Genomic DNA, 22,420 nt, shown 5'->3' with positions numbered 1-22,420 from the left:
TTGGGAAGCGGAGGTTGCAGTGAGCCGAGATCATACCACTGCACTCCAGCCTGGGCAACAGAGTAAGACTGTCTCAAAACAAAACAAAAACACAACAACAACAAAACTGGTCCTAAATGCTCAGGGCAAGCACATACTGCTTTTTCTTTTTTATGTTTTTTTCCTAAGGCAGGCCTACTGAAGAGTACAAGTCTGTCATCTGCAATATTTTACTTAAAAACACTTGTCAAGAAAGGTAAAGTATGTTCATTTTGATTTTACTCTTTGTATCCTGGAGTCAGGAACTAACAGTTTTATGATAGTGATATAGACTTTACACACACACCCAGACTTAAAACACGTGGTGCAGGCGGGCTTTTGGAAACTAACTGTGCTCTGGATACAGAAGTCACAAAGCTGAGGCTGCAGAGGCATTGAGGGGACAATCAGTCTTTGTTGTCTCTCGCGCACTGTGCTCAGCGCTCCCTCTAGCGGCTACAAGCGCTCACTGCCCACACTCTCTTCTAGTGCCTCCGGAGGCCTCAGTTTTGCGGGGGAGAAGGAGATTGCGCAGGCGCGGAGCAGCCGACGTGGCCGCAGGGGACTGTGCCTGGGGGGGTCTGCGCGAAACCGCTGACTCGCGAGGTTCTCTGTCGCCTGCCGCCCTCGCTCCTTTTCTCCCCTTCTACAGTGTTACGGTGACTCTTGGGTTCGAAGGGGACGGACGTCCTCCCACGTACCATTTAGAGGTCAGAGTGGGCAGAACCTAGTCTGAGCAGGCCGGCGACGAATCCGCTGACAAGACGCGCGCGTGGGCACTCACGTGACCTAGGCTGCGGCGGCGGCGGCGTGCTGCGGGCCCGGTGGCGGGAGCGAGGCCGACGGGCGGGGCGGGGCGGCGCGGTCTCGTGACGCGGAGCGTTCGAGAGCGCGCGTCTGGGAACGTCTTAGTTGCCACGGCGAGCGCGCGCGCGAGGCCTTGGGAACCTGGGGACCGGTCCCCGGCGAGCGCAGCGGCGACCCGTGTGAGGGAGCGGGAGCTGGCCAGTGCCGCGGCGGCCGCGCGGGGAGATCTCGAGGCGACGCCGGGGCGCCCGAGGTCTGGAAGGCGCAGGTGGGGCGCGGGGGAGTTCACCCCTGCGCGGTCCCCTGGGTGGGCGGGGTGGGCGCCCCAGGCCCGGCGGACTCGGCTGGGAGGCTGAGCGGGCGACGGTCACGGGACTAGGGCGGAGGGGTTCGGGGCCTCCTCCGAGTCTCAGAGATGGAACTTTCGAGGAAGGGAGCGATTTCGAGAGAGAATAGTTTGAGAAGTTGTTCTCAGGCCCTTCCCCGGAACGTGGTATTTAGGGAACCTTTTGCCTCTAACCCGTGGACTGTTAGATTGGAGTGACTCCTTCCCGCTCGCTTCCCGTCGCGGGGTCTTTTCGGAGCATCGCTATTGATCATTCTCGCGGCCCCAACGTCGTTGTTTGCTTTGGCTTCGCGGATCTCTGTGGTCTTTTGCCCTCCCGCAGCGCCCACGGCCCCGTCAAGGTTCGGCAGCCTTTCTCTGCAAGAAGGCCCACGAACAACTGCAGTTGTATTGGGATAGATTGCGCGTTATTTTACTCTTTACAATACATTCCTTCATGCGTCCTAGAGATTGAGCTGCGCGGAGGATCCCTGCGGCTTAATTCTGGGCATGAGAAAAGTTTCTCTTGGAACGCGCAGTTTCGTGACGCGGCATTATTGCGTGACTGTGGGGCTGACCCAGTTTTCCACTTTCTAGTTGTAAAGAAGTGCACTAGTAGTCCACCGAGGATCCTCGAGGTTGGCCTTACTGTATTCTAATTTAACGAATTTGCGTTCCAGGTTGTTACTGCCTTTGAAATGATGGCCTCATGTTTAAGAATGTAGCAATTTTTCTTTGACATTTCCGAAAGTGGGGGAAAAAGTAATAGAAGACCGCACCCATATGGAAATATTTTCTGATTCTCAGTTCTTTATCATCGTAGCCTTCATTTCGTGGCTTTATTGGACCTGCTTGAAACAGGAAGCCTTTCTGTAATGTGGTTTCGGGTGGGCTTCACCTGTGGCACTCTCTGAACCGTCGTTGTCTGTAGTTTCCCTAACAAGCTAGAATGATGCTACGGAGGGAGGTGCATACAGGTATTAGACAAAGCCCCCTCCGCTTTTTTGGTAAAGGACCAAGTAGGCATTCGATCAACTTCTGCTAGCTCCGGGGAGATAAATGCGGTATAATTAAAGACTGCTTGTAATGTTGACTGTTGAGAGTGAAGTGAGAGAGTTACTACTTTCAATGTTTATGGAATCGAACTAAATAGGTATTTTAATTCAGACTTTTACCTTTGCTCTTGGGTATTTTTTAAGACATATACACATATACATATAGTAATGTTGAAATAAATGTGTTTTATTAGAACGTTAACAAATTAGAATTTAGGTGAATTACTGGTATCTAGGAACACATTTTGGTTTGTTATTGAAGACTATTACACTGGTGTAGGTACTGTTTAATACATCAGATTATCGTTTCAAAGACTTTCTCTTCTTAACTTTGAAAATTGAAGAATGTGAAATCATGTGATAATGGTTTTTATCTTTTCAGGACACTTGATTGACACGTAATTGTGCTTAGGAATGGAATAGGCTTTTTTAAAAGTCACCATCCTACAATCCTTATTTCTGTAAAATGTATTTTCTGAGACTGCTGAGGATATAGTAAATCCCAGTCCCAAAATAAAAATGTGATATTTTAATTTAAACCTTTTTCTTTCTGTGTTGAGATTCCCCAGAGATTAGACTGAAATTGACCTTTAGACTTATATAACCTCTGGATATCCAGGCTCTTCTCTCTGTGTAACCTTTTTTTCTCTTTAAGATGCAGATGCAGCAAGGAAGGTTATTAAGCAACCCTGTGGGATTAGCCCTCCCACTCCACCCTACACACAGACACACTTCTCTTTCTCAGTAGCCATCTTGTTCTCTCCATTGACACATTGTTTAGGAAATCTTTCGTCATACTGTATGTGAAATAAGCTTAGAAATAAAGGTAGGCCAGGCGTGGTGGCTCACGCCTGTAATCCCAGCACTTTGGGAGGCCGAGGCGGGCGGATCACGAGGTCAGGAGATCGAGACCATCCTGGCTAAAGCGGTGAAACCCGTCTCTACTAAAAATACAAAAAATTAGCCGGGCGAGGTGGCGGGCGCCTGTAGTCCCAGTTACTCAGGAGGCTGAGGCAGGAGAATGGCGTAAACCCGGGAGGCAGAGCTTGCAGTGAGCTGAGATCCGGCCACTGCACTCCACCCTGGGCGACAGAGCCAGACTCCGTCTCAAAAAAAAAAAAAAAAAGAAATAAAGGTATACCCAAGGTAAATATTGCTTCTAGCTAAATGCCTTCATTATGCCTCGCTTCTGCTTTCAAATGCTACCTACTGAAGATTTAAACCACATGACTTTCTACCGTGGGACACTGGGTTTTCTTCACCCTTCCCTCACTCTGCTGACTTGTAAACATAGTAGGACTTTTAGATTTGGAATCAAACACATTTCGTCTAATTTTCATTTTCATTTTTCTTTCATTTTCTTTTCTTTTTTTAAAGAGACAAGGTCTTGCTCTGTCACCCAGGCTCGCTGGAGTGCTGTGGTGCGGTCATAACTCACTGCAGCCTTGAACTTCTGGGCCCAAGCTGTTCTCCAGCCTCAGCCTGTGCAGTAGCTGGGATTACAGGCGAGAGCTCATTTAATTTTCTTGACAGATAGTCTTCTGATCCATGAACTGATTTGAATCTATCATTTACTAACCCTGTTCTTGGGCAAGCTGCTCTATATTTGTAAAACATTTAAAAAATCAGGTATCAACCTCCAAGAGTGAGAATTGGATAACCTTAGAAAAGTGCCGGACACATTTAGAGAGCCTAACAAAAGATAGCAAATTTTGGTGCTTCTAAAGGCCGGAGACAGACCATGTCCATTATATCTTTGCCATATATAATAGTAGTGAGTGATTTTTAAAGCAGTACTTTTAATTTGCTTGTGAACCCCGAAATAATTTTTGTAAAACTGTCCCTCTTGCACACTTTTGGTTAACTTAGAGCATTTTACATCATCCGTTAGTTGAAAAGGATGCAATTTCCCACATGGGATTGATATTAACATTTTAATATGTTGGTACATCAGTCTTTTAACTGTATTCAGTGGAGTATCGTATCTTTGTAGTTTTATATCCATCACTATCAATTTTTAAAATACATTATATTTTACACACTTCCCTTTTGAAAAAATTTTACTTTTTTATCACCCGTACCCCACAGAATATTATCTTAAGATAATGTATTTTTATGCTTGAAAGCTTTTTATTAATCTCTGTGATACATGTCTTTAATAACAATGTTTATATAAATTGAAACTAAGTTTAAAAATGTCCTATAACTAATTCTGTAAGTTGTAATTTTTCTTTTGGGTTGAGTTATTATAAATAGTTGATCAGAATAGCATAAACACCTGATGGATTTTAATGAAGAATAATTATTAAAAGTAGAAGTTTACTGGAAATCTGTTTCTTAATGGAATGGATAGTGGGAGTTGTGCCTAAATTAAAGGAGGGTCTTCGAACCCTTTGACTTATTGCTTATTGGTAGGGAGGCTTTTCCATCCTGAGGCAGTGTAGCATAGTAAGAATAGGAGTGGGTGAGAAGTATGCCTTTGTTTCGTAAAGTGGAAGATTGTGAAAGGATTAAAACTAGCATAATAACTGAACAGTGGGCATATTCTCAGGCAGTTCGGTTTAGTGAGGAGTACTCATGGGAGTAAAGGATCTGGAAGCCTTTTACTTAAAATTACACATGTTGTTGGTGTATGCCCCATGGAAGACTTTATTTGTCCCCAGTTTGAAGACCATTTAGAGTGATAATTTCAGCGGGCGACGATTTTGCTGCCCAAGGTACGTTTGGCAATGTCTGGAGGCATTTTGGGTTGTCACAACTGGGGTGGGGGAGGGCTGCTGCTATGGGCATCCAGTGGACAGAGATCGGGATGCTGCTAACGAAGAATTATCCAACCCAAAATGTCAACCATGCCAAGATTGAGAAACCCTGATTTAGAGGATTTGTTTAGGAATCAGACTATTTAATTCTGTCAACTAGTGCAGGGTCAGTAAACTTTTTTTGTGAAGTGCCAGATAGTAAATATTTTAGGCTTTTGGGGCCATATATGAGCTCTGTTGCACATTCTTCTTTGTTTTCATAACCTTTAAAAAATGTAAAAGTAATTCTTAATTCCAGGGTCTTTCGGAAAACAGGTGATCTAAGGCAATTAATGCTTTCAAACTTCAATTTTCTTCTCTGGAAAGAAGTACTAATAGTAATATTGCTTCAAGAATTGTTTGTAAGAATTGAGATAAACACCTAGCATACTGTCCAGCATATGTTAAGTACTCTAAATGATGCATGGGGATAGTGGTGTCCTATTGTATGTAGCACAAAAGTGGGTGCCAAGTCACAGTGTTGTTCAAGACCCTGTTCAAGTCACTTGGACAAACTTAATGATGCTGTTGAAGTTCCCTATCAACTCACAGAAGCCTGTTTAACCTCTGCTGTCTTTCTGCTGTTTTACTCTGGGCCTCCTTGTATCCTGAGGAAGATAAAGTACAAAATGCCTGTGGTTTCTTTGGAAAGGTGTGGCAATCTTACGACACAACAGGATAGAATTCCAGGAGAAGAGATCGTTAATTTTGATAGGGGTTGTGGGGTAGAGCAAATAGCTGGATCTGTATATGGTCAATTGTATATGGTATTTTCTAAATTCATTACTGAATATATTCTGTTGACTACCATGAAGTTGTTGCATGATAAGGCCGACTAGTGGCTTTTCAGGTTAAAAAGTATAGTTATATTATTAATCGGAAGCTAGACCAATTTTAATGAATGCTTTCTGTGATCTTCTGTGATGCTTTATAGTGTAGATTGCTGCTAAAATAGTTTCATATCACTGAAATTCTTCTATCATAAGTTTTCATGAGATCACAGGAAATTAATTGCTACATCTAATAACAGTAGTCATTAGGTACATGTGGATATTGAGCACTTGCAATGGGGTTAGTTGGAATTGAAATATCTTTTCAGTGTAAAACACATATTGAGTTTTGAAGACTCCATACCAAAAAAAGAAAACTAAAATATTTAACTGAAAGTTTTTATATTAACTACATATTGAAATAATGTTTTTGATATATTTGGATAAATAAGATACTATCATTGAAATAAATTTCACCTGTTTTTTACCTTTTTAATGTGGTTATTAGAAAATTAAAAATTACATATGTGGCTTGCATTACAGTTCTGTTCGATATAGTTACTCTAAAGCTTCCATTTACTTTTTTTAATGTAATAGTAATTAAATTTTCTGTCATACACATAGATTTAAGAAAAATCTTACCCCTTCCTCCCAAAGTCAGCTTGTATCGTTTTTCTCACCCAATTCTTTTGGTCTTTTTGTACTCTAAACAGTGCGAATGTATTGGTACTTTTTCAGTTTTAGGCATTGTCCATTAACTTCTCAGTGAGAAAGATGAAGTTTTATGTCTTTCATCCTTTGTCACATGCACGTAAACTTTTTATCCATCCATCTTCCCATCTTTTCAATATGATTGTACCATAATTTTGTTTATATTGAGATTCATTGTATATATTATGACACCAATGAAAACTGAAACATTTAGTACATTATGATTACTTTTTATTTCTTGCTCAACATCGTTTTCCCTAGAGTTAATCCTCAGTTTTTAATTAGTACTAATGAAACCCTGAATACTCTCACGGTTGTGTAGATCTTTTTTCAGAGCTTGCGATCACATTAAGTATTCTATCAGTTTTACTTTCTTAAAACATTCTTTTCTGTTGTCTCCTACTCCACCCTGGAATGTTTGCCTGATTGTTAGCTTGGAAGCTCATCATCAGTCTTGGGATTCCTTTCATAAAACATACCAGCAAACAGAGGATGTAATAACTGAGCAGTCACTTGGCTGGGTTTAGAAGCTATTTTTACTCAGAATTATGAATTAAATATATAATTTCCTTCTTCTGTTTTGTTGCCTTTAAGAAGTTCCTAAGTTCCTTAGCACTTTTATGTCTCTCTTTTTTTTGTTTTGTTTTGTTTTTTTTTTTTGTATAAGCGTTTTAAAGATGATCCTTTTGAGCCTAGTGTTCTAAAATGTCATGGTATGTTTGTTGGTGTTAAATATTTTTTTCTTATTTATTTATTTATTTATTTATTTTGAGACAGAGTCTTGCTCTGTTGCCCAGGCTGGAGTGCAGTGGCATGATCTCTGCGCACTGCAAGCTCCACCTCCCGGGTTCAAGCAATTCTCCTGTCTCAGCCTCCCAAGTAGCTGGGACTGCAGACCCCCACCACCACGTCTGGCTAATTTTTTTTTTTTTTTTAGTAGAAACAAGGTTTCACCTTGTTAGCCAGGATGGTCTCGATCTCCTGACCTTGTGATTCGCCTACCTCGGTGTCCCCTTTTTTTCCTTATTTTTTGACCATTGGTTTTTTTATTTACTTTTGTTTGTTAGGGACGAGGTCTTGCTCTTTCAACCCAGGTTGGAGTGCAGTGGTGTGATCATAGCTCACTGCAGCCTTGAATTCCTGCGCTCAAGTGATCCTCCTGCCTCAATTCCTGAGTAGCTGGGACTACAGGCACACACCAGCACATCTGGCTAATTTTTTAATGTTTTCTTTGTAGAGATGGTCTCACTATGTTGCCCAGGCTGATCTCAAACTCCTGGACTCAAGCAATCCGCCTGTCTCAGCCTCCTAAAGTGCTGGGATTATAGGTGTCAGCCACTGCCCCCAACCTTTTGGTCGTTTTAAATCAGGAAATTCATGTTTCCAATTCTAGGAAATTCTATGAATTATTTGTTTAATTCTTTCATCCCTTATTTTTTTCTCTATTCTCTATTTCTAGGAGTTTTTTTTGTTTGTTTTTTCTTGTTTTTTGTTTTTTGTTTTTGATGGAGTCACGCTCTGTCCAACAGGCTGGAGTGCAGTGGTGCGATCTCGGCTCACTGCAACCTCCACCTCCTGGGTTCAAGCAATTCTTCTGTCTCAGCCTCCTGAGTAGCTGGGACTATAGGTGCAGGCCATGATGCCCGGCTAATGCTTTTGTATTTGAGACGGGGTTTCACCATATTGGTCAGGCTGGTCTCCAGCTACTGACCTCAGGTGATCCGCCCGCCTCAGCCTCCCGTATTTCTAGAAGTTTTATTATTCAAATGACATGCTTTGTAGACTGGGTCCTAATTTTCTTATTTATTCTTGCCTATTTTTCATCTCTGTCTTTTTGCTCTGCTTTCTGGGCATTTTCTATAATTGTATGATCTCATCCTTCTTGAGTTTTTCCTTTCTGCTTTTTAAATATTTAATTTCCCAGAGTTCATTTTGTCCCTTGAATATCCTTTTTTCAGTGTGCATGCATCCCACTTTTTATTTTATGGATGTGATATTTTCTTTTTCTTTATGTTGATATAAATGATAGGGGTTTTTTTGTAAGTTTTCCTTTTCTTGCACATTGTCCATTTCAACCAAATTTACATTGCTGTTATTTTTATCTTTTATACTGGATGTTTGCCTCATGTTTTGTGATCCTGGGCTGTGTGTGTGTCTGTGTGAGTGTGTGCGTGTGAGTGAATGAAGCGCTAGAAAGCTGATCTGAGATTCTGTGGGTAGAACCTATCAACTATGGCTTCTGAACGGTGAATTGCTTGGACAGTTTTCCTTAGGGAACTCTCACTATCACTATTCTTTGTGTCTTTCTTCTTGGTGGTGATCAGATTCCTCAAGAAGGTAACTTCCAATCTCCTTTCTTGAGGGGTACCTGGAAGCCGGAACTCCTAATTACCAAGTTGCGGGGAGGAAGGCTGTGGGTCTCAGTAATCAATGTGTAACATTTCATTTAATCCGCCTGCTTTTGGTTTTTACCCTTAATCATGCCTGATAGTTTCTTATCCACACTTTATTTTACAGTCTTCTAGATCAAAGCACTCAGTCTTTCAGGGCTGTACAGAAACAGTGTCCTGAGTGCTTGGTGTAGGAAAGATCTGAGGGTGCTAATTTGTAAACAGGCTTTCAACCAGTCCTCTTTTTTCAGCTGTACCTCTACTTCCTTTCCACTGGAAGATTGAATTCCATCAATTCTTATGCTTTTGGAGGTTTTTGATGTGATGTAAGTGCAACTCCATCTCTGATTTTCCCACTGACAGTTTAAGGCATCTGTTTTCTCAAGTGTGTTTTGGGAGTTTTCACTTGTCCGCCTCCTTTTTTGACACCAAGTACTGTTGACTCTTCATCGTCCCTATTTGTCCTTGCGAGTTATGGCTTTATTGTTTATCTGTTTTGTTAAGGAATCACATAAAATGCATCTAGTGCCCTGATCTTAAATTTATAGTTTAGTAGTTTTTATGTATATCCCCCCCACCCCTTATCCAAGGGAGATAAGTTGCAAGACCCCTAGTGGATGCCTGAAACCATGGATACTGTGGAACCCCATTGCTTTCAATTGGAACATGTTTCTGTTCATATCTAAGCCATTTCCATCTTAACTAATACACTTATCACATGCTTTGACCGTAAGTTTTGCAGTTTGAGGGACAACAGCAAAACTAGCATAATTTCTTTTTACTCCTTCACAATTTCAGGAATAGAAAATATGTTCTTAATGGTAGATCTTAGCAACCTCAGCATATGATTTTTTTCCTTGTTAAGTTGAAAACTAACCTTTTCACTTGAAGGAAGCACTTCACAGCTTCTCTTCAGTATATCCGAATTGCCAGCATCACTACTGTTGCACTTTGGGGACATTACTAAGTAAAAAGAATTACTTGAATCCAACCACCACAGTATTGGAACGGTTGATCTGATAACCAAGATGGCTACTGTGTTAGACCGTTTTCACACTGCTGTAAAGAACTGCCCAAGACTGGGTACTTTATAAAAAAAAGAGGTTTAACTGACTCACAGTTCTGCGTGGCTGGGGAGGCCTCAGGAAACTTACAATCATGGCAGAAGGCGAAGGGGAAGCAAAGACTTTTTTCACACGACGGCAGGAAAGAGAGAGCTAGCAGAAGCTGGAAAAACTGCCTTATAAAACCATCAGATATGGTGCGAACTCACAATCATGAGACCAGCATGGGGCAAGCTGCCCCCATGATCCAATCATCTCCCACTGGGTCCCTCTCTTGACACCTGGGGATTATGGAGATTACAATTCAAGATGAGATCTGGGTTGGGGCATCGCCAAACCATATCACCTACTAAGTGATCATGGGAGGGGAGCATAGACAGCATGGATGCCCTGGACAAAGAGATGATTCATGCCTCAGGGAGCACAGAGAGAGACAACAAGAGATTTAATCATGATACTGAGAATGTGCAATTTAAAATTTATTAATTATTTATCTCTGTTATTTTCCACTTAATATTTTTAGACAATGATTGACTGCAGGTAACCGAAACCACAGAAAGTGAAACTGTAAATAAGGGGGGACCACTGTACACCCTTGTAGTCATCACTCAGATCAACAGAGAACATTTCCAAAGGCCATGAGATTCCCTCCTGTACCTGCGAAGTCATTAGCCTCTACCTATAAGCACTATTTTGATTTATTTCATATCATAGACAAGTTTTTCCCATTCTTTAATTCATATAGAATCACAGTATATGGTCTCAATATGAAGTCTTCTGTATTTGGCTTTTACTCAAAGAATTGGTGAAATTCATTGATGTTGCAGGCAATCAGGTTTAAAATTTTTTTCTGTGTATTATTGCATTGTATGAATGAGTAAACATTTGGGTTGTTTTAAGGATTTGCCTTTTGTGAATATAGTTTCTGTGAATATTGCCATACATGTCTTTGGCATGCACATGCATCCATTTCTCTTGGTTATATACCTGCAAGTGGAATTGTTGGGTCATTGAGTGGGTGATGTTTAGCTTTAGTAGAAACTACCAGCTTTCCAAAATGGTGTATCATTTTTCAGCTTTCACCATCAAGGTAGAAGAGTTACACTTGTCTTCACTTAGCACTAATCAGTCTAAATTTTAGCCATCTGTTAAATGTCTAGTTGGTGTCACTCGATTTTAGTTTCACTTGTCTGAGGGAATAGTATGTTGAATACCTTTTCAGATGCTTTTTAAAGATTTTCTTCTGTGAAGTACCTATTCATGTATTTTTCTCACTAAGAAAAAAAAATGGTTATTCCTTTTTCATAATCTTTCTAGAGTCATCTTAGTGGGATTTGGGGAAGCAACAGGGCTGTGTGGGGTAACCTGCCACCTTTAAGTGGAAATCAGGTAACAGACTTTCTTTCAAATTTTTTTTTCTCATTTCTATTTTCACCAGTGTATGATTCAATTCATTTTTTATTGGCTGGATATAATCTGGATTTATATCGTAATGAATTTTAGAATGAGATTCTTGTTTCAACCATAATACAAAAATGTATTCATTTTTCAAAGAAAAATGAAAGCATAATTTGAAACGTGTAAACTACATCATTTTGTTAATGTTTATGTGTCCAGTATGATGATATATCATATATATCATATGTATGATAGGAAACTATTATAAGAAACTGGAACAAGAAAATTATGTAATAGATGCATTCTGATTTATTCTCTTATGTTTTAAAATTAAGGCATTTTGGACCAAGAGTTTTCATTATCCATTCATCAAATACATATTAAGTGCTTTCTTTATGACAGACCTGATAGTAGGCTTAAAGGATAGTATAATAGTGAACAAAACAGAGATAAGCGAGGCACTTGTCCTCTTAAAATATATTCAGGTAGGAGATATAGATAATAAGTAAACAATAGCTAAGCAAGATAATATGTTTCCAATTTTGCAGAAATGGAGCAAGAGCCACAAAATGGAGAACCTGCTGAAATTAAGATCATCAGAGAAGCATATAAGAAGGCCTTTTTGTTTGTTAACAAAGGTCTGAATACAGATGAATTAGGTCAGAAGGAAGAAGCAAAGAACTACTATAAGCAAGGAATAGGACACCTGCTCAGAGGGATCAGCATTTCATCAACAGAGTCTGAACACACAGGCCCTGGGTGGGAATCTGCTAGACAAATGCAACAGAAAATGAAAGAAACACTACAGAATGTACGCACCAGGCTGGAAATTCTAGAGAAGGGTCTTGCCACTTCTCTACAGAATGATCTTCAGGAGGTGCCCAAGTTATATCCAGAATTTCCACCTAAAGACATGTGTGAAAAATTACCAGAGCCTCAGTCTTTTAGTTCAGCTCCTCAGCATGCTGAAGTAGATGGAAACACCTCAACTCCAAGTGCAGGGGCAGTTGCTGCGCCTGCTTCTCTCTCTTTACCATCCCAAAGTTGTCCAGCAGAAGCTCCTCCTGCTTATACTCCTCAGGCTGCTGAAGGTCACTACACTGTATCCTATGGAACAGATTCTGGGGAGTTTTCATCAGTTGGAGAAGAGTTTTATAGGAATCATTCTCAGCCGCCGCCTCTTGAGACTTTAGGGCTAGATGCAGATGAATTGATTTTGATACCAAATGGAGTACAGATTTTTTTTGTAAATCCTGCAGGGGAGGTTAGTGCACCTTCGTATCCTGGGTACCTTCGAATTGTGAGGTTTTTGGATAATTCTCTTGATACGGTTCTAAACCGTCCTCCCGGGTTTCTTCAGGTAAGCCAAAGGAAAATGAAAGCATAATTTGAAAAACATGTAGACTTCATCATTTTTATTTGTTAATGTTTATGTGTCCAGTATAAGTGCAAAAAGATAACAACAAATTCTTTGTTTTTAAATATATTCCATGAAATTATGAGCCTTAAAAATGTTTGTGTTTTATAGTCTTTTTTTTTTTAAAGATATATTAATAGTTTTATTTTGGTATTAAGTTTGTGATGATAAAACTTGAGAAGAGTGGTCATCCTTAAACTTTTAATTCTTTATCTGAAGAAGAAACCTAGTAAGTTTAATTTCAAAAGGGATTTATATAATTCCTGTGGATGTATAGCTGTAAATATTCACAAATGTTGTGAAGACTCAGCCGAGGGTCTGAACTGGGCAAGACCCGGCACGTGGTCCAGAACCGTTGTTCTCAACCAGGAGTAATTCTGCCTCCCCAGAGAAAATTTGACAATGTCTGGGGGCATTTTTGGTTGTCATACTGGAGGTTGATTGCTACTAGCATAGTGGGTAGAGGCCAGGGATGCTGCCACACATTTACACAGGACAGCCCTCATGAACAAAAAAAATTATCCTACCCCAAATCTCAACTATGCCAAGGTTGAGAGACCCTGGTTTAGAAGTAGAGTCTGTGGTGATTATTTAAGATGTAATTCCAACAGTCCAAGCAGAGAAATTTACCAGAATGCACTTGGTCCAAGAGTAAAGAGTGCTACATAAAGATTGATGTCAGGGCATTGCTGTGGATTTAGTGAGGTATTCTGAAGATAGTGGTCCAGTGACAATCTCGTTTTAAAAGATTGGATGTAGGTATAGGAAGATGAGTTCTTAAAATGAGGACTCAGTATACGTTGAGTATAACAAAGGAGTTTGCATTGAAGAAAGATCACTTTTTAAGCAAAGCAAGTGTTTTGTCCACAGTCCAAATAATGTGGTTTAGTATTAGCATAGGCTATCTCTAATCATTTTCTCTTTTGGTATACTCTTCTGTTGATTCTTATGTAGTTTTTATATGGAGTCAACTTGAAAGTTGTTTAAAGACAATTTGAGGCTTACTAGGGATGTGTGAGGGAGATACTTTGAGGGCATTATTGAAAGGAAATATTTGATACTGGGCAGGAAGAATATTGTGACTCCTGTAGATTATTTTAGGGAAGGAGCCTTAAGGTTAAAAAGAGTAGGCTTATTGGTTGGGGTTTGTGGTGGGGGATGATAAAAGCTGTAACAATTTCTACTAATAGTGTTGCACTGTAACAATGGAATTTAAAAATCTTTGGGTCCTTAGCAACTGGAGATGGGGTAGTGAATGGCAGAAATACTGTACCATGGTTACATTCACTCATCCATTGAAATGACTTGTACTTTAATACAGATTTGTCCTTAGTGCTTTTAATTTTGTTTTTAATCTTTCTCGTACGTGTATTTTTTTGTCCTAAATGAAAAGTAAAATTGCTCCCAAAATTTAATTTGAGTCTCTTTAACAGGTTCTCATTTGCTTGTATTCAGCTGTTTGTAGCAGAGTGTCCTTAAAAGAGTTAACATATGTGTTTTCTGAATGTTTTTATCAAAAAAAATACAATAATAAACCAACTAAATAGAAGTTAGATGTTTCCTATACTTAAAAATCACTGTTAAAATCACTATTGGTCTAAATAGGAAATTAAGATTTTTTGGTTTTAGGTAGACAGAATTCTAGAACTTCAAAAAAAGATTTTTCTTTTGGTTTTAGTTTTAATACCACATACTTTTTAAACTTGTGAAATCTATAGTTACAGAAATTGGACATGAAATTGCCCTCTGAAAATGAAACTGGGAAAAATCAGCCTATGGTGGATGAACTCACTCATCTGTAATATCCTGTCCTAAGAAAGGTCTATAAAGTGTTGGTATGTTAAAGACAATTTGGTGATATTCCAGTTCAATTAAGGTGACCAGGATATAGTTAATCTGGAAGAAACCATGGAATAGTAAAAAAAAAAAAAAAAAAAAAAAAACCTTTCCTAAGTTTTATTTTAGAATAACTTTTACAATCTTTATTGTCAACTCCATACCACTACTATTACTTGCTTTATATTTTTACTAAATTGTCCCACTTGTCAGTTATATCTTAATAATAACTGAAATTAAGGGAAATGTGTATTTTTTCTCATACGTATTAAAATATATAACTACTCAAATGTTAAAAGTTTGTGGGTAAGACTGTTTTGATGTTGAGCACAGTTGTATTTTGGTTACTCAAATAATGTTTTGCATTAGAAATAAATTAGGCAGCCAGGATGTGAGCTTAAGGCTGTGTGTGTGCTGGCAAGCTGACCTTCCCAGATGACACTGCAGGAGAGCTTTTGTTATTTGGCTTTTTATTTCATAATAGATAGACAATCCATAAACATTAACTTAATCTATTCTGCTATGTCAGGTTCTCTTGGGTTTAGTACAAAAAATTATTCCACGTTGTGAGTGCTGAGTTTCTTATTTATTTATTTTTAATTTGAGTCAGAGGTTTGCTCTGTTGCCCAGGCTGGAGTGCAATGGCACAATCTTGGCTCACTGCAACTTCCACCTCCCGGGTTCAGGTGATTCTCCTGCTTCAGCCTCCTAAGGAGCTGGAGCTAGGATTACAGGCATGCACTAGCACACCCAGCTAATTTTTGTATTTTTAGTAGAGACGGGTTTCACCATATTGGCCAGGCTGGTCTTGAACTCCTGACCTCAAATGATGCCCCCCGCTCCCCATTGGCCTCACAGCGTGTTGGGATTATAGGTGTGAGCCACTGTGCCCAGCCTGTGAGTGCTGGGTTTCTGATTAAAATAATTGTTCAGCTTCTCTGGTCCAGACTACATGTGTTAAAATCCAAGCTCCACTTTTCAGTTGTTGGTTCTGAGCAACTTAATTGACCTCTCTGTGCCTCAATTTTCTTGTACATAAAATGACAATAGTAGTAACTGATTTCATAGGATTGTTAGGAGCATTAAATCAGTAAATACTATTATTTCAGTAAGTATTTCAAGTAAATAATACCTGAAAATAGTTTATGTACCACAAAAGAAATATCTATTTCAATAACGAAGAAAACCTTAATTTACTTTGATTATTATTTATTTAAAGTTAGAGTCATTATTGGTTAACACTGGGCTAGTTAAGGCCATGAGCTTTAAGATTGTATGATTAGTGGAGCCTTGGCATATTTAGCACAGTCCTTATTGCAGGAAGATCAGACTAGCAAAGGATTAATTTTCTTGGGGATTTGTTGATGTTGGTGGTTCTATAAAGCCTTTTAAAATATGTTTCCAACTTTGAAGTGTTTGTTTTCTAGTATAACAATTTTATTAAAACGTAAGTGAAAATCTAGTTTCATTCATTTATATGTATATATATTTTTTCTTCTAATGAATCCTTTCAGGTTTGTGACTGGTTGTATCCTCTAGTTCCTGATAGATCTCCAGTTCTGAAATGTACTGCAGGAGCCTACATGTTTCCTGATACAATGCTGCAAGCAGCAGGATGCTTTGTGGGGGTCGTCCTGTCCTCTGAGTTACCAGAGGATGATAGAGAGCTCTTTGAGGATCTATTAAGGCAAATGTCTGACCTTCGGCTCCAGGTAACTTGTGTGATTATCTTTAGGGTGAAAAAAATCTACTGTAACGTAAGCTCTTCAGCTTTTAGAGAAATTGTTATAACCTCTACTGTGATCAAGGTTAGGAGACTAACAGTTTATCATTTGTGTGTTCACAGCTACATGCTTGGAATTTGCTGTAATAGTGGTTAAGATTGTGAGCTCTAGAGTCGAATTGCCTGTATATGAATTCAAGCTCTTCCACTTAATAGCCGTTTAGCTCAGCTGTTACTAATCTTCTCTATACTTTAATTTACTTATAAAATGGGGATAATAACAGTGTCCACCTCATTGGGCTGTGGTGAAAATTAAAAATTAATACATTAAGCACTTGTATCAGAACAAGTAGTAATGCTCTGTGATTGTTAGCTATTGTTTTCACCACTGTTTTACTGCTCAGCTGGAAAAGTGTACTAATGGGTCTAAATGGTGACATGAAGATAATTTTGGCTTTAGTAGATAGGTTATGTTGGACATTTTAAGGGGTATGGTTGGCATTCTAAGGAAGAAGTAGGCTTTGGTTGAGATAATTTTCTTTGTTCTTGTGGTAAATGAAGGCCAAATAAAAAAAAAAAGAAAATACGATTTAAAATATGATCATCCTGGAACGTTCCTTATTTGGCATGTTTCCTCTGCCCACATGTGTACCTGTGGAAATAGAGTAACAGGGGACTTGAATAGAGTATTATGGAGAGACTTTCTTTATATATTGTTGTAGCAAGAGGGAAAAAGTATTTTTGATTATGAATATTGACAGTCATCTGGTGTGGACTGAGGTGGGCATTATGATAGTATAATCTTTTATTCTCTCCTTCAGTCAGCAGATATTTGGAATTCATTATTTAACCAGTTACTGTGTTAAGTGGTGGGATCGGCAAATTGTGAGAACAGGAGACCACAAAGGGGTGTGTGTGTGTGTGTGTGTGTGTGTGTGTGAAAATATTAAATCAGCCCCTGTTGACCTGAGAATGACCTACCCTGGTGGTCAGCAAATTAATACTTTAGCATAACAGCAATTATTTAACAAAATACATGATCAGCATACAGAAGTGTGTAGCCTCATTGTACTTGTGAGGAGGAATTCACAAAGGCAGGAGTATGATCAAACGAAGCAGTTCATCTTCACTTCACTGTTTACTGACTGAGTGAAATGATGCTCTTAAGTATTCACAGACCTAATGTGGAATTATTTCTCCCTTCACCCCTACGTTAACTGGACCTGTATTAGTGGACTTTAGGAAAAAAACTAAGCAGAGTTTTAGATTGTATGTTTATCTCTTCAATTTTATTTTTTGGTTGTATGTTATTTTTAGCTTGCTTTACTGTCCCAGAACTTCAGCTGTAAACATAAGCTAGTTACTAGCTATAATTTTGACTGGTTTTTACTCTTAAGCATTCATTTAGCAAAGCGTATACTGTGCAGAAAATTAAAAAATAAACCTTCCAATAATGCATAATGAAGTGGACTTGAGTTTTGTTAATTGCCTTTAAATTCATTTTGTCTTGTATATTGTATATGTTACCTAAAATTTATTCATTAAATTTAAATGTAGCTGCATCTGATTCAAAGATAACTTATGCCAACAACTGCTATTAAGTTGTCTTTTATACTTTGTCTTTTGAAACTTGCTTAAGCATATGCTATGAACCAAAGATCTCAGAGATTTGGGGTTTGGTGATAAGAAAAAAGAGAAGCATAGAGAAAAAAGCAAAAGCAGTTGTTACTTATAGACTGCCAAACTGACATTCAAACAAGTATGTCACTTGAGCATGGTGTAATATAGCTGGCAGAAAGTCATCTAAGAAAAATTCTGATTAGGGCTAGGCTTAAACCTTTATTCTCTAGGCCAACTGGAACAGAGCAGAAGAAGAAAATGAATTCCAAATCCCTGGAAGAACTAGACCCTCCTCTGACCAACTAAAAGAAGCCTCGGGCACTGATGTGAAACAGTTGGACCAAGGCAATAAGGATGTACGTCATAAAGGAAAACGTGGAAAAAGGGTAAATAAAAGAATAATAAGTGTGTGTGTTGTCTTCTAATGGTACTTTTCTCCAGTTTCTTATATTTTTATGATCATAGTCCCATATACTAAAGCAAAGCAACTTGTGCATAGTCAGCAAAGTGATCACCAGCAAAAACAATTAGAATCAGTTGTAACATTTCCCTTTTAAAGTATATGTTACTTAAACTATTTTAAAAGATACTCTGTGTTTAGGGGATAGATTTTTTTTCCCAACTGTTTGAGAGATTTTATTTTTTTTGAGACAAGATCCTGCTTTGTCACCCAGGCTGGAGTGCAGTGGTGCAAACATGGCTCACTGCAGCCTTGACCTCCCGGACTCATGTGATCCTTCCACCTCAGCCGCCTCAAGTAGCCAACATTACAGACATGAGCCACCACACCTGACCAAAATATTTTTATGAATGCATTAATGATGCACATACTTTCTTATTTGTTTTGTGTTATTCTCTGCCTTCCTATATTCACCAAGAGCTTGGGGGCTACATATGCTTCTGTCTATTTTTTTCTTACACTCTGCCATTTTTATTTCCTGTTTTTTTATGGATGGGCAACAGGACAGAGATTTGATTTTTAAAAACATATTGAGTGGTTTCTTCTTTCATTTCATAGGCTCTGAGTATGTAATATATTTTAACTGGTAAATTTGGATTAGAGTTCAGGAAATATTTATTGAGTGCTAGAATGTTAGGCATACATAGTGGAAAAGGTTTAAATTTCTTGTCTCAATGAATTTACTGTCTAATGGAAAGGACAGATTAGCAAAGAGATCATTTCTATCCAAAGTGGCTATTAGACAGAAGATGCAGCCTAGCCTAACAGATAAGTGTGGGTGGATGAATGGTATGGGAAGCAGTGAGGAGCCCCCTCCTACAGGACATTATGACTAAGATGAGTCTTGAAGGATAAAGAAGGGTTGGTCGTATGAATAGCAAATTTAAGGGGATTCTAAGCAGAAGTGGTAATATAAGCAAGTATATGAATAAAACAGCATTGTCTTGAGTGTCATATTACAGGCAGTTTAGTATTGTTCATTGCTGTATTCCACATGGTAAATGCTCAATAATTATCTTTGGAATTGATGAATATCACGTGAATATTCTATATTTATGTGCAAAGTATCACTGTGGTTTATGTTGAACATCTTAGACCAGCTATATGAGGATATTGGGAGTCCAAAATGGTTCCAAGAAATATATTTTACTTAAAAAATGTTGTTTTAAAGTTAATCAAAAGAAACCAAAGTTAAAGGGTACAAAAGAGTATATGGTGAAAAATAAGTCTGGGCCCTATTCCTGTCCACCAACCGCCTAGCTCCCCTGTCCAGACACATGATCTTCCCTCCTCTCCCCCATCCCCTGCAGATGGAATCTCACTCTGTCACTTAGGCTGAAGTACAGTGGTGTGATCTCAGCACACTGCAACCTCCCCCTCCCAGGTTCAAGCAATTCTTGTGTCTCAACCTCCTGAGTAGCTGGGATTACAGGTGCCTGCAGCCATGCCCGGTTAATTTTTGTGTTTTTAGTAGAGATGGGGTTTCAGTTTCACCATGTTGGCCAGGCTAGTCTCGTACTCCTGACCTCAGGTGATCCACCCACGTTGGCCTGCCAATGTGCTGGGATTTACAGGTGTGAGCCAGCATGCCTGGCCTCAGACACATAATTATTAACTTCTATTGTCCTTCTAGATATATTTTATGCATAGTTAAATACACATACACATACACGGACATACATAATATTTAACATAAAAGGTGGCATGTAAAACATAATGTTTAGCTCCTTTTTTACTTAACAGTGTATTTGGAAATTCTTCCATATCATTTAGACCTTCATGTTTTAAAATTTAATTTCTTGTTCTAAAAAAATCAAATGATATTAAAAAGTATATGCAGTGAAAAGCTTTAGATTTTTACTTATGGGTGACTTTTATCCCATGTAGAAGTTGTTTTGTTTAATGTTGTTTTTATATTTTATGTGACATTCTTTGTATTACTGGCCACTTTGATTTTCAGGTTATTTTATTATATTAATGTTATGAGGTCTGAGTTAGCCTGCGTCTTATTTCTTAGAATGAGTTCATTTAGCTTTTAGAGTTTGGGTGTTGGCCCAGGCTCTCATAACAGCTGTTCAGTTAGCAAAGTACAGATATTTCTATGTTCTCCATTTCCTCTTAAATGGAATAGCAGATTATTCTATGTTTATATATTCCTTCTTGTTTCAAATTAGACATTTGTTTGCTCTGTCAAAACCAGTTTATGAATTCATCTTTGCTTACTGATTGAGTCATTTAACAAAACTCTTTTAATCTTACTGAGTACCATGTACACACTAATATCTAGGGATGATATCTGTTTGAAGGAAATCAGTCTAGTCCAGAAAAAAAAAGTCAATATAAATGATTTGATAAATGCCATATTGAACTTGTTTCGGTATTTAAATCTTACCAGTCAAGATTTATATGGACCAGAACAGTTTTCAACTTCATGGCAGTTCTGGTATTGTGCTTTATAAGACCATACTGGTAACTAGGTTGGCTGAAGATATTTTTCATTAATTATATCTAGTATTTGTTGGCTTCATATTTGTTATATAATGCTTACAGTTTTCCCCCTCTTAGTACTAACTCTTCACATTTTGAAACATTTTTACTGTTTAGGCTAAAGATACTTCAAGTGAAGAAGTTAACCTGAGTCACATTGTACCATGTGAGCCAGTTCCAGAAGAAAAATCAAAAGAATTACCTGAATGGAGTGAGAAAGTGGCTCACAACATTTTGTCAGGTATTACAGTAATGTTAATTTTTTTTCCCCCTGTATGACATTAAGCCTTTGGAACCAAATAAAGATATTGTTTATTAGGGGATACTGAGAAAGATAATATTTTGTATTTTGGTTTTAAATGATCAATTTAGAAATAAATGTAGAAGGCACTAGTCTTTTAAAACATCAGCTATTGTCATACAAGTATAAATTCTTCCTGGCCTATTATTCTGTTTTATTATTGGGAAAATGGATAGTGAAAAGCTTCAGGAATCTTCAAACTCTTAATAGTTCTGAATCTAAAATTAGTTACCTTCCTTTCCCCTTTGAAGCTCCCTCTTAACCTCCCCCAACCCCTGTCCCTCAGCTGTGGTCTGAATGTGTCCCTTCCAAATTCATATATTGAAATCCCAACCCCTGAGGTGATGGTTTTAGGAGGTGGGGCCTTTGGGAAGCAATTAGATCATGAGAGAGGAGCCCTCATCAGTGGGATTAGTCCCTTATAAAAGAGATCCCAAAGAGCTGCCTTGTCGCTTTCCTTATGTGAGGAAGCAGTAAGAAGGTGTCATTCTATGAACCAGGAAGTGGGCCCCTCCCCAGGGACCAAATCTACCAGCACCTTAGTCTTGTACTTCCCAGCCTCCAGAATTGTGAGAAATACATTTTTGTTGTTAATAAGCTACTAGTTTATGGTATTTTGTTATGGCATCACAAATGGACTCAGATACCCACCCAAAACATGAGAACATGTTCATCTTTGGAAGCAAAGCAGCACTAACTGCACAGCCATACAGACATGAGAACATCTGAGGTTTATAGCCAAGCTCTTTGAGAAGTAGTCTCTGCTGTTTAATTACGGTTATAAAGGGCTTCAGATCAATTATTCTGAAACCAGAATGATCATTAGTGGCATGTCTTTCTACTTTAATTGGTTAACATTTCACGTAGCTTTTTAGGTGTAGTAACTCTCTGATTTATACCTTTTATTTTGTCTTTTAAAAATATTGCCAATCACCATTCAGTATGTCAAATTCATAACCCCATTAAATGGGTCTTCACTCATTTAAACGACTGTCAATTCAGATTTCCATGTCCACTAAAATCCATTTTAGAAGATGTCTAAAGCAGAGGAAATCTTCAGCATAAAAAACCAACAAGCTAAAATAATTAGCGAGCTAGGAACTAAAATACTTTTCCTAGTGCCAAAGAACTATGCTTGAGACAAGAAAAAAGATAAAGCCAAATTGTAAACTGTAATTGCAGTCATTAAAATTGACCCTTGAAAGAGATTCACAAAGAAATTGCAATGAAAAACCTTTTC

General features: G+C 38.5%; 1 protein-coding gene across 4 annotated transcripts in view; it reads left to right on the top strand.

Annotated features, from left to right (window-relative positions):
* The first annotated feature begins 550 nt into the window (after nt 1–550).
* SPART (spartin) overlaps nt 551–22,420 on the top strand; it is a 36,807-nt gene continuing 14,937 nt past the window's right edge. Inside the window, exons 1-6 of one of the 4 annotated variants that reach the window (XM_037986811.2) lie at nt 551–728; nt 11,256–11,327; nt 11,885–12,696; nt 16,104–16,301; nt 18,163–18,318; nt 20,997–21,120. In XM_037986811.2, the coding sequence (XP_037842739.1) occupies nt 11,887–12,696; nt 16,104–16,301; nt 18,163–18,318; nt 20,997–21,120 (1,288 nt within the window). In that variant the 5' untranslated portion in view covers nt 551–728; nt 11,256–11,327; nt 11,885–11,886. Of the gene's footprint in view, nt 729–948; nt 1,094–11,255; nt 11,328–11,884; nt 12,697–16,103; nt 16,302–18,162; nt 18,319–20,996; nt 21,121–22,420 lie in introns of those variants that run through there. The other 3 variants (XM_007960138.3, XM_007960139.3, XM_007960137.3) reach the window with 3 other exon arrangements.

Source organism: Chlorocebus sabaeus, chromosome 3, assembly GCF_047675955.1.
Source record: "Chlorocebus sabaeus isolate Y175 chromosome 3, mChlSab1.0.hap1, whole genome shotgun sequence".
Classification (NCBI taxonomy): domain Eukaryota; kingdom Metazoa; phylum Chordata; class Mammalia; order Primates; family Cercopithecidae; genus Chlorocebus; species Chlorocebus sabaeus.
Note: the sequence above shows the minus strand (reverse complement) of the source record. Positions and strands in the feature narration are given on the sequence as shown.